Below are 11,748 nucleotides of genomic sequence, written 5' to 3'. Positions count from 1 at the left end.
GGTCTAAATTCTTACAGTTCTGGTTTAAGCAAGGGCAGTTAATCCACATTTTCGCATATTGGGGCAAATTTTTCCCTCATGTTAACTCCATATGTTCTGGGGGAACTTTGTGCCAGGAAGGCATTTGGCACCTTTTCTTGGTTTCTTAACTACCCACTTCAAGGGTAGCAAAGTTCAGTGTAAACATTGTGCATTTGAAAATGAGAAATCAGCACATTTATATATGACTGCCTTGTTCTGATAGACAAAACGTTACAAGCCTCTTGAATGGTGTTCAGTCTGTGACAGAACTGAAAGACACATGATGCCATTTTTAAATTTTGTTTTAATGCTTTTAAATCTTTGGAGTGCTGTCACATAGTTTCCATACAGAACAGGGATGACTGCAGTTGTATTTTCACACAGTGGCATTTCTTGCATTTGCTCAGCTTGCCTGTAGTGTAGTATTTAGGCAGGGAAGTAAAAATAATACAGTTAATTAAAAGCAAACAAAAAAACCCCTAAACAAAACAGAAAAGCACCAATTTTAGGCTATATGTTCTAAACATAGAGTTGCCTGGGGCTTGTTCTCTACAATAAGTCTGAAATATGGAAGTATCTTCGGTGAATCTGTTGGCATAGCAACTTAGACTGAGTGGAAGAGTGGCATCATAGTTAAAAAATAGTATATGTTGTGATGTTAGTGCATGCTACTGCCACTTCTCTGCAGACAAGGCGCACTGGGGTTCACATTAAACTCAGAATGATTCAGTTCAGGCTTCTGAGAACACCTTGGTCCCTGTAACACATACACTGTAGCTTAATGTAGATATTACCGAGGACGTTATCCCAGTCACTCCCATAACAGCAGGATGGCACCAACCCTTGGGGTTAGCGTGCTGAGAATGGGCAGAAGGGCCATCTTAGCTCCAGCAGTCCTATGGTTCTTGCCTTCATCATCATCAGCTATTTATTATTGCTTCTCTCAGGATTGTTCAAAAGGGTGCGGAAGTTACTGGATGGGATACCAGGCTGTTCCTTGCTATGTGGGATAAAGGGAGCAGGAGTGTTTGTTCTCTGGGGGAGGGAGACAAAGATGTTATGGATAGCATACTTATGGAAGCACTTGTATATGGCAGCATTGAGACTCAAGTTTGTCCAAATGAGAAAAACAGAATATCAAAGCTTTACACTTGGTCAATGCAGATGTGCTGTTATGAATTATTTTTTTAATTTAAGATTTTTTTAGTATCAGCATAGATGGAAAAGCTGTAATTGCTTTTAGGCCTTGCTTCCAGTGAAGGTCTCTTTGTAACTATATACTCATACCTTAGTGGTGCAACTCACTGCAGGTCAAAAGATTGCAAACTTCAATGATTGCAGTGGGAGAGCTCACAGAATCTTAGGATTCTTCACTTTTGCATATCTTATAGTACAGAGAAATTCAGTGAGTGTTAGAGCACCGTGGATACAATCTGTGTGGTTGTCTGAGTTCTCCAGCACTGTAATGGTAGATGCTACAGAACCTCCACCACCGACCATCAGCAGTGCTTTCTGTAGTCCTACTTCACTTGTTTATTTTTTTGGTGGCTGGTCATTTTTTTCTTACTTATAGTTGGGATACAGTTGGAATCCCTGTGAATTTCTTCTGTAGGAAGAGGCAAAAAAGGCTATATGTAATGTATAAGGGAGATTGAAGGTTACATGTAATGGATAATGGGATTGCCCTTCCTGAGTGCACTGAATTAAGCTGTGCCAGCTAATAAAAGAAATAATCAACTCTGAGGTAGGGACAGAGGAAATGAAGCGGAGAGGACTAGTTTGACTCTTCCTGGGTTGGTGCAGCCTTGCCTTCCTAAGGCAGAAAGCCAGGGCTCACAGGGATATGAAGCCGTAAATGCTGATCTCAAGGAGAAGGGAAAAGGAAGCAGTCCAAGGAATGCTAGTGAAAGCTGCCAAGCATGCAGCAGGGAAGGCCTGTGGGCAGCAGTACCTGTCTCTCCCAGCCAAAGATCTAGATTATCTGAACTAAGGGGACTTTCCAATCATAGCTTGTGAGCTTTGTAGGGCTAAGGGGAAACATGAATGCTGACAATGTTATACTGCTGCTTTGTGCTTCAGGGTTGACACAGCTATTAAGGCAGTGCTCAATGCTTTGAATTCTGAAAACTGCAGCACTTGTTTTGGATCTCAGAAAGAGGTTAGCATTTACAGTGTGCCACAGCCTTATTTAATCAAAGCTTCACACGGAGACCCTAGAAGAATAGAACTGTTTAACATAGCACATGCATCAAAATTTTACATAGTGAATGAGGCAGGTGCTCTTAACCAAATGGAAACCAACCTCTGTTGGCATGTAAAAGCCTTGTATTAAAAAACTTGCAGCTTCAATACAGAAGTTCTGTTCACATATTTTTTATAGGGAGAATGTAATAAACGAGGTTTTCTGGTACTCTGCTAGTCTGGAATCAGTAAGGGTCACTGCATCTGCAAACGGATGGACAGAGCCTCAACTGAAGCCAGTGAAACCTCCCTAATTTGTGTTAGTAGGGCATAAAGACTTTAACAGTATTATTTCTTTTTTTCAGATACAGTCAGATGGTAGGAGATACAGAAGCCTGTAGTAGCTGTGTTAAACACAAAGCCTTGTGCAAACTCTAATGATCTAATGCAGGACTGCAACTAATAATTTGCTTTTAGATACTTTTACTCAGCAGTCTGCAAGTGCTAACAGCTACCTAAATATAGATTAAAAAATTACTCCAAAAGGTTACATATATTTGTTTCAATCTCCTTTATGAAAACAAAAGCTGGACAGTTCATGAGAAAAATCTTGAAGTGTCTCATGTATAAAAGCTTCAGATATGAGTGCTCTGTGGCTTCAGCTGGATTGGCATATTGTCAGCATTTTCTGACACTGTAATGGATAAAAATATATATTCAAGCTTAGTGTATTGTGTCCTGTTCTGAATTTTGGAGTTCTGTACAAAAATGGAAATATTAATTAGAAAAAGCTGTGTAAAGCACAAACTTGTCTAGAGATTAAATGCCGCTGATTGAATACTGCATCAAATGGTCAGAGCAACAGTTTCTTAGTAACTCAAGCTTTACGAATATTTACCAGAGTGGTCCTGGGTGAAAGCAATTAAGAACATTACTTTCCAGGGAACTGCTGAAGTCTTGGGGCTCCTTTACTAGGAACAAACGTTTGCTTTGTTAGCAAAGCACTTCTTGAGCAAGGGGAAATTGATGGGACTATTTTGCTTTACTATGTGCAGAGTATCAGTGCTGGTGGTGTAGATACTCAGCAAACACCATATGACTATTCTTCTATTTAGGAATAATGCAAGGCCATCAAGCCCTATTTCTGTATATGTAAACCTTATCTAGGGGAGAAGGACATAACAGCTGAGAAATGCCATTTACACCTTCCCCAAGATAAGCTATTAACCAGTTTTCATCCTTTTTATCACTGCCACCATCTGTAAAAGTGCTGCAATTCTGGGCAGCAGTGTTCAGTCTTTGGATATGGAGCCTGCAAGACACAGTTGGTCTGGCTGTTTTCTCCTTCCTTTTCTCACTCCATCTGCAGGCTCTTTCTTGACTGCCCTCTGAACTGAATTGCTACAGGACTTGCTAGGATGTAAGAAAAGAGCTGTCCTATTTGACATTAATACGGGTATTAATATGAGTATTTACCTTGGGAGAGATGTGCTTCTAGCTAGCTGAGAGTAACAGCCCGCCTGTGCCAGGATAGGCCAGATTTATTCACTGTAACATTTCTTAAATGGAGAGCAGACATTGTGGGCCAAGGATTTCCTAGAAGCTGAACTCAAAGTGAAGGCCTGTATTACACATTTAAGTTTTACTAGGGCAGAAGTTTCTCTGTTAATTTATGTATCATACCTATTTCTTGTGTGCTGATGTGCTTTCAGTTCATATGTACTAACAAAATAAACCGAAGTGTGCCAGTTGCAGAATAAAATTGCTTTATAGTAGTGCAGAGATAGAATTGATTGACAGCTGGAAGTTTATCCTTGAAGACTGTTATCTGTAATCTTCTGCTAAACTGCTGGTGATAACACTTCTGTCTGAAGTACAGATTTAATTTGAATTTGCTCAGTTCAGTTTTCTCATTTAGAAGAATTCTTTCTGTAGTCTAGGAAGAGTCTAGGGCAGAAGGTAATGCAGAAGATACTTTCTAGAATTTCATCGCAGTGAAATTTGCCTGTGTAACATTGCCTCATAGTAGAGATGCAGCTGGCTAGCTCGCTGTTCCGGTGGTGTATTACAGCAGTGCTTCTGTCAGGCTCTTTTGTCTGTAGAAATCTGAAAACAGTCAAGCTTTTTGATTAATAACTCAATGGAATAAAGTATTTCTTTAATATTTCACTTCTGTCCGAAGCCTCTGTTTTCCACACTATGTTAGGGCAACAAAATGCAGTTGGATTTGATCAATAAGCTCTACTGAGTGTTACCGCACGAACTGTCTGCGTTCTAGTACATTGGATCTGTATTTCCTGGAAACACTAGCAGTGGGTAAAGCACGTTCTGGTACTTGACTGGATTCTCAGAGAGCACTACTTTAGTAGTGCTAACACTACCTCTGCTGTCTGACTTCCTAAAGCCACTGCCTTTTTTGAAGAGTATTTTCAACTCGTTTAGATGGTCATACTAGAGAAGAAATTGTTTAAGTCCTTTATTACAAAGATCAAAAGTCATGGTTACCATTTACATACACAATTTACAAATTATACACAAAAGGAGTAACAGATATGCAAGAACTGACAGCTTACTTCAGCCCAAGTTGGGGATAGGACAGTGTATTTGTTTCCCTGCTTTATTTACTGAGAGATGTTTGTTTTTCATTGTCTGTATGTGTTAAACACTGATCTAGTGTTTATGTAGCACCTTTAGTCATAACCATGCAAATGTTTACATGCTTATCTTTCCTTCAAAGAGTGCAGTGCATGTATAAACATGCACTTGGATCTCTACTCTCTTCACACTACTGAGTATTTGTTGGTCAGAAATCCTGTTGATTTTTGTACAATACAGTGGTCCGGTTTGGAAAAGTTGATTTGTAGGATTTTACTGATTTGAGCAATGTGTCATTAAAACAAAAATGGAGATTACTATCAGAACTCTTACTCTAAGAACTAAATTAACTATGGCTGCTATATCTTTCAAGAATACTGTATGATCTTAAGATATTAAGCATGTTGTTAGATGTCTTTGATAGCACAACTGATTTATTGCTTTTCCTTCATTCAGGTTAGCATGTTTTATACCATTGCCTAACGCTATTTCAGAGACTGGGAAACTTAACAACAAAGAATCTTAATTTTGAGAGATTTGGTGAATAAGCAAAACTTTCACAGAATATTTTATAGCACTTAACAAAAGGAAGAATGAGTGGCCAAATCCCCTGGTATGAAAGCACGATATCAACAGTGCAGTAGCTGCCATTTAGCTAAACCTACAAATATCCATAATTTGCACTTTTTGCTGTCCACTGGGTTGAAATGTATGACAAAACGCTTGAAGGATCACATCGATTTAGGAGCAAATACAAATATAAATACAGAAATCACCGATGTGACGTTGCATCCAAATTTTAAGCAATAAAGCAAAACACTTCACGAAAGTTGTTACATCTAGTGGAACTGTTTAGTAGGAATAATCCAAATATTTATGACAGTATTATGATGGTATGACTTTCTACCCAGCTGTCAAATATTCTTTACCATGAACTTTTCAGTATTCTCAGGGTGTCAGATAAAGAATGTTGCAGATGCCATGGTAAACTTAAAATAGAATAATAGGCAAAGATTTTAGTGGCACCACCTGTACATACAATGTAGTTGTTGGAACCTTACGCAACAAAGCAACATTACAGTATGCCTTTGTTAAGGCTTCTTGCTGGTTTAAAAAGGTAGATTTTTCATTCGAGAGATTGTCCAGCAGTATTGGTTTCACATCTCTTCAGTGGAAGGTCTCTTTATTGATCCACATAAGACTGCGCGTTTCATTTGGTTTGCATTCATACTCAATACTGCCAAAGCTGTTTCCCCATTGGCAATGATCCCGTTTGTGGTAGTTGTAGAATTTGACTTGCCAGACCGTTTCAAAAACACCAATGTCAGTAAACTGCGAGGGAGAGAAAGTATCAGTGTTAGTGAGTTGATCATTTTGTTGGTTTTTCTCTTAATGAGGAACAACACTCTAATGAAAGTATGGAAAACAGCTGATGCAAGAGTTATTGTTTCTCCAGTCAATAAATCAAAGATGTGTAAAGCCTGCTCTAGCAGTCACAAAGTCTTTTATGCTTAGGCATACATAAACCATGAAGATCAGATTCTCCATACACTGTCCTCTTGCACTTATATCTGTGAAAGGCAAGGGAGTAAAAATCTTCAAGTTCCCATATGGATAAATGTTACGAACAGCAAGAGTCAAAGCTATAATCATTCTGAAGATGACACAGCAGTAGCTGGGCCAATGATCTCAAAACTGATTGTACTGTAGCCCTTGTAGCAGTGATCTTTAGTGATACAGGCCATCACTTCACCTTTATACCATACATGGAGGCTGCAGTTAGGATTGGGAAGATCCCTTGTTTTGCACAGTCTGAAATCTTTAAGGTCCCTGTGTTTTGTAGCCTTGTGTTTGCAGTGTCTTGACTGAGACATGCTGCAATTAGACCACTTACTCCTTCCCTGGGATTCTGTTTCACATTTGACATGAAACTTAAGCAGAAGTTCTTTGTGCATTTCTTTACTAATTGTACTGTGATAGTGCAGTTTTTCAAACTTAGATATGAGTGACAAAAGCTACAAAGGAGATAATCACCATATTTAGCAAGTATCTAATACAGTGAAGGAGTAGTGAGACATTGACTGTAAGTTGTCTGTGCTTGCAACTTTGAAGTGAATGAGACTATGGCTATACTAAGTTCTGTAGAAGAAAATCTATTTTTTTAAGCCACCGCTAGACAGCTATGAGTGAGGCTTTCAAGGATAGATTATGATTGCAATTATGGTGGTGTAAAATTCTAATTCCTGTGCCTTGCGACCTTGCAGAGACTCTTAAGTGTGGGCGTGAAGCCTGTATGTATTGCTGCTGGTCCCAGTAATAGGGCTTGTGTATGTTGTTAGAAGATACTAGATAGTGGATTCAGCACTACTGAACAGCACTGTTCTTCAACATTTCTTCCTTTTAAATATTTCCATCACTCATTTTAATGACAGCTTCTTCACTTGACTGTTTTCCATTCCTATCATGTGCCTGGGATCTGACCTCTGATCATCTGCCTATGATGATCACACTTGCAAAGACAGTATGAAAGCCCTTTTACACAGTGACTCTTCCTGAGTTGTAAGCAGAGCCTTCTGTATCCAGTTTTCTCAGAAAGACACATTTGGGTTTTTTTAGTTCAAGATGAGGTTTGTAAGCTGCTGCTGCATAATGGACATTGCTTTAAACTTTCCCCCAGCCCACTGTGTTAACTTAAATTTAGACTTGACAACAGCAGGATTGTGTGCTGTTAGTGGAAGGTTCTTATTTGGCTCCAGTTCCAAGTCTCACCTTAAAGAAGTAGCTGAAAAATTTCTGCTGCTTCCTTTGACAAAAAGACAATCAAGTGTACAGGCTATTTTCTCTCTTCTAGTAACTAAAATCTTAATTAAGACATTTTTTAAATTAATCGTCTTTGATAGTAATCCTGACACACTCATGATGCAAGACAGTAAAGGTTAAGCACATTGGATATTACAGTGCACAGTCTACAAAGAGAAATTGTTAGAGCATAGTGTCAGCCCACCCTCAGTGTGGAAACAGAAAGAAAAGGCATTTCAACAGCATTTGTAGAAGGTGATATGATACAAGAGCAGTACTTAAGTTCATTAATATATGGAGGATTTAAATTTCAACAAGATAGAGGAAGAAAAATTCTATCTTCTTCCAGTGACCCAGTTTTCTGAGCTACCCTGAGTAGTTTGACTGCTATGGATTTCCAGAAGGAAAGAATTAATTGCAGAGCTTTTCTACGACCATGTGCCTCCCCACCCCCCCCACCAGCCCGGTACTTAGTGGCTGCAGCAGCTCTGTGGCATAATGAGCATTCTGCATTCTCAGGGCTCCCCTTAATTCCTGTGGCTGCTGCAGCTGAACCCTGGCTCCTCCACTGGGCCTGCATATGGGCTTTCCCAGGGAGGAGGAATGGCCCTACCCTTTGTTGGCCAGGCTTAGAAGCCTATTTCCCTGTCTGCTCTTCTGTCACGCGGTACTATAGGCATGAATAGTTATTTAATCACTCCCTCTGAATTTGCAGGCTCGGATGATTTGTGGGCTCTTTATTACTGGGAATAGAGGTCTAGCTTCTTTAGTCAATCTTAGTCTAGTCTGACCAAGAATAAAATGAGACCAGGAGAGGTTTCAAACTTTGTTTACACCATTTGCTAGACAGTTTAGCAGTTTCTGGATAATGTGCATAATTGAGCATTCAGGTAACAGAAATGCATCCTCAGATTCTGGAATTCAGAATCAGAATTGTTGTTTTACATGTATAAACTATGGATTTAACAGGTCAGATGTCTACTAGTCAGTTAAAGTAGGAGCACAAAGAATTGTTTGTTTGATGTTTTAAAGCAGATGGGAAATAAATTATTTTATGGAGACCTTTATGGACCTTCTGTCTTTCAGGCATTAGATTGGCAGTCTCAGACCAATTTTTAACTGCAGGACTGACCTCACAATCTAATTATTTCTAATATGAGTTCAGATTTTATGCCTTAAATAGTGCCCTTATCTCCCTAGGATGCATAAGGGTCCTGCCTGTTCTAGAAAAGGAATTGGAGGCAGAAATTCCTCATGTTGAAGGAAACAGGAAAATTTAAAGCTATATGCAGCAAGTCCAGTTTTGAAGATTCAGTTTTCAGACTGGGGTATCTTGGGCTGGTTCCCTAAATCTGTTATGGCTCTGTCTAGCTGTGAGTTAAACATGTAATCCGCTGTTGAGTTGCCTATATGTAATACTTAAAAGTATCAGTTGTGGATGTCTAAGTCTGTACTGAAGAACCTATCTATCAAGATCAAATCCTAAAAGGGTTTGAGGACACCTGCTTAATCTTTGAAAATTCTCTTAGCTTCCTGGTTAATATACAAAGACTTGATCTGTGAAAACAACTGTTTGGACAAATATTGTGGCTACTCATTCTGATGCTGCAACAAACCATTTCAGAGCTTCTATCTGAAAATCGGACCCTCCTTGCATTTCTTGGAATTATTTCGTTTACAATTTGACTTGGTTTTCTCCATAAGAAAAGTTAAAATACCAGATTTTCAGAGTTCCCATCAGTGCTACGCTTAAGGGTAAAGGTACCAAAACAGGGATGCCATAGTGAAAGTGACTGTTTTTTTGGGAGTGCTGCCCTTTCACCTCCTGGTATAAGGACATTGTGAAATGTAACTGCAGTACTCAACAGTGGCATCCAGCAGCCCTGTTGTGCTGGTTGAGAAGTCATACTGGGCATTCGGTTTTCCTGGGAGTTGACTGTATAGAAAAGTGATTAACATGGGCAAATACTTCAAGGTAGTCTTATTAAGCTAAGATTATGAAGTGGTAACTGTTAATGCGATGTGGGTCTCAATTAAAATTAAGTTACACATGCTGTAATTATTAGAAACTCCAAATTGAGATGTTAACAGTTCTTATTCAGAAGGGGATTGTCGTACTAAATGCTGATTCTGGGAAAAAGTAGTGAAGATAAATATGAAATCTTGTGTGCAGTGAACAAATGTGAGAAAAAGCTGAAATCTGATGGGCTTGGCAAGGCCCTAAGCTTGTAAAAGTTGGAACAGACCCTTAAGAAAGCTTCAGATGAAGATGGCTTACTGCCTCATTTCCCCTTTTGGTGCAGGAGGCACAGAATAAGCAGCAGGAATCCCTCACAGCTGTAATCAGGAGAGGGGAAAAAACCCAAACAGCTAAACCAAAGCCAGAACTAATCTCCCTCTGCACCCTAAGGGCACCACCCAGAGGGTGTATGGAAATCTGCCTGCTGCTCTTCCTGTCTTCTGTCAGCTCTGCTGCCTTATGGGCTGGAGCTTCTGTCATCTCACTTTGGGGCCATGGCATATATTGATTCTGGCCCTTGGAGCTTCTCTTTAAGGTTGGGGTGAGGAGCCTCTTGAATAAGACCTTAGGTTGGTGAATGCAGAGATAATGTGAAAAATTTAAGTGTATGGGGAAAGAAGGGGAGAAGACAGCCTTTGGGGGGCTGTGGGGGTGTGCTTGTGCTTTCAGCCTCTGGCAGGCCCTCAAGCATCCCACAGTTGACAGGTGGAAGGGGAAGGTAGTCACCCCTTATGCTTCGGGTGTGCTCTGCTCCAAAAACCTGGCCATGCTGGCAGGCAAAAGGGGGGTCCCTGTATGCCAAGGGTTTGGGCTTGGATTCCTAGCCTGGGACTTTGGTGGATGTGGCCTCAAGTCTGTAATAAATCTTGCAGAAGAGGCAAGGGGTTCAGCACTCATTTCTTTCTATTGCAGCACCCCTACTATGAGGCCCTTGCTGCTCTCGTGAATTCCCCTGGGGAAGCAGGGCTTGTGTTTTCCAGGTATGCTCCCACCAGCAGTCTTACCAGTGCAAAGCAAAGAGGGAGGAGGGCAGCAGCTGTGATCAGACCTTGCCCTGGAATATTTGACCTCCACACTTCTCTCTAGGAGTCACACCCCACCCCCCCACTCCCCTTGTCTCCCCGTGCCAGGCTGGGGGAGCCACGTACCTGCATGTTGACTTGGATGGGCTGTCTCTCCCCGCTCTTGGTATGGGGCACCCCTTCTGTGTCGTAGATGCCTGTGTAAGAGGCCACCTGTGCATCCCTTGATTTCTCTTCCAGGGGGACATTGACGCCACCGATGCCCATTGTCCTGCAAAGAGAGGGGATCCAGCCTTTCAGCAGCCCTGCACCCCCCTTTCCTGGAAGCTTAGAGCCAGCACGCTGGCTGGCAACTTGGCAGCCTCTCTGCTGGGGGATGCTTCAGGGGATTTCAGCAGCCCTGCAGCTGCTGCTGACTCACTGGGGCTCCTGAAAAATGTCAGGGCTCTGCAGTCACCCAGGGAAGGTGTCGAAAGGAAAGGCGGGAGGGATCTGGTCTGGAGGTAGCGGGGGAGAGGTTTGTTGAAGCTCTTCTCCAGGGCCGCCCCTCCACCCAGAGCTGGTTCCCTAGTTGCAATCCTCCCTGGTGCCAGTCTCTGCTTTGCCGTGCTGCAGCAGGGCTTGGGCTGCAGCCGGAGGGGCCTCTTCCTTCTGCCTCTAGGGCAAACAGCGGATGAGGGAGGGTGAAAAGGGGCTCCAGGGGGAAGGTGGGCAGGGAGTAGCTCCCAAACGCGGCAGAGCCGCGGGAACAGCTGGCCACGGACCTAAAAACGGGGCCACGGAACCAAAAGGGGCGGGGAACGAAAAATCACGGAAACCCCGTGCTATCAGCCTGTCTGGAAAAAAACCTCTAAAATGTAAAGGAGTGGGGAAGAGCGGGCGCAGGGAGCCGCCCCGAGCGGGGAGGCTGCACTTACGTGGCCTGGACGGTGCCGGGCCGCAGGGCCACCTCGATCTTGTACTTGGCCCCTGTCAGCAGCTTGATGGTGCGGTTCTGGCCGAAGCGCTGCCCGTCCACCTTGAAATACACCGCCCCGTCGTTGGGCTGGATTTTGAGGGAGACGCTGATTTTCACGAGGCCGGGGATGTCGCCCATCGCTTGTCGGCGGG

At 42.1% G+C, this 11,748-nt stretch overlaps 1 protein-coding gene across 1 annotated transcript; it reads right to left on the bottom strand.

Moving 5' to 3' along the window:
• Positions 1-4,663: 4,663 nt before the first annotated feature.
• On the bottom strand, positions 4,664-11,742 carry CNRIP1 (cannabinoid receptor interacting protein 1). Its single transcript, XM_026845904.1, has 3 exons — positions 11,556-11,742; positions 10,765-10,909; positions 4,664-6,129 (listed from the first exon to the last, which is right to left on the bottom strand). Exons 1-3 carry the CDS (start codon positions 11,732-11,734, stop codon positions 5,965-5,967), a joined length of 489 nt encoding a protein of 162 aa, XP_026701705.1. The 5' UTR covers positions 11,735-11,742; the 3' UTR covers positions 4,664-5,964.
• Positions 11,743-11,748: the final 6 nt, after the last annotated feature.

Source organism: Athene cunicularia (genome assembly GCF_003259725.1).
Source record: "Athene cunicularia isolate RWA chromosome 3 unlocalized genomic scaffold, athCun1 chr3_part1, whole genome shotgun sequence".
NCBI lineage: Eukaryota > Metazoa > Chordata > Aves > Strigiformes > Strigidae > Athene > Athene cunicularia.
This window is presented reverse-complemented; position numbering and strand designations above follow the sequence as displayed.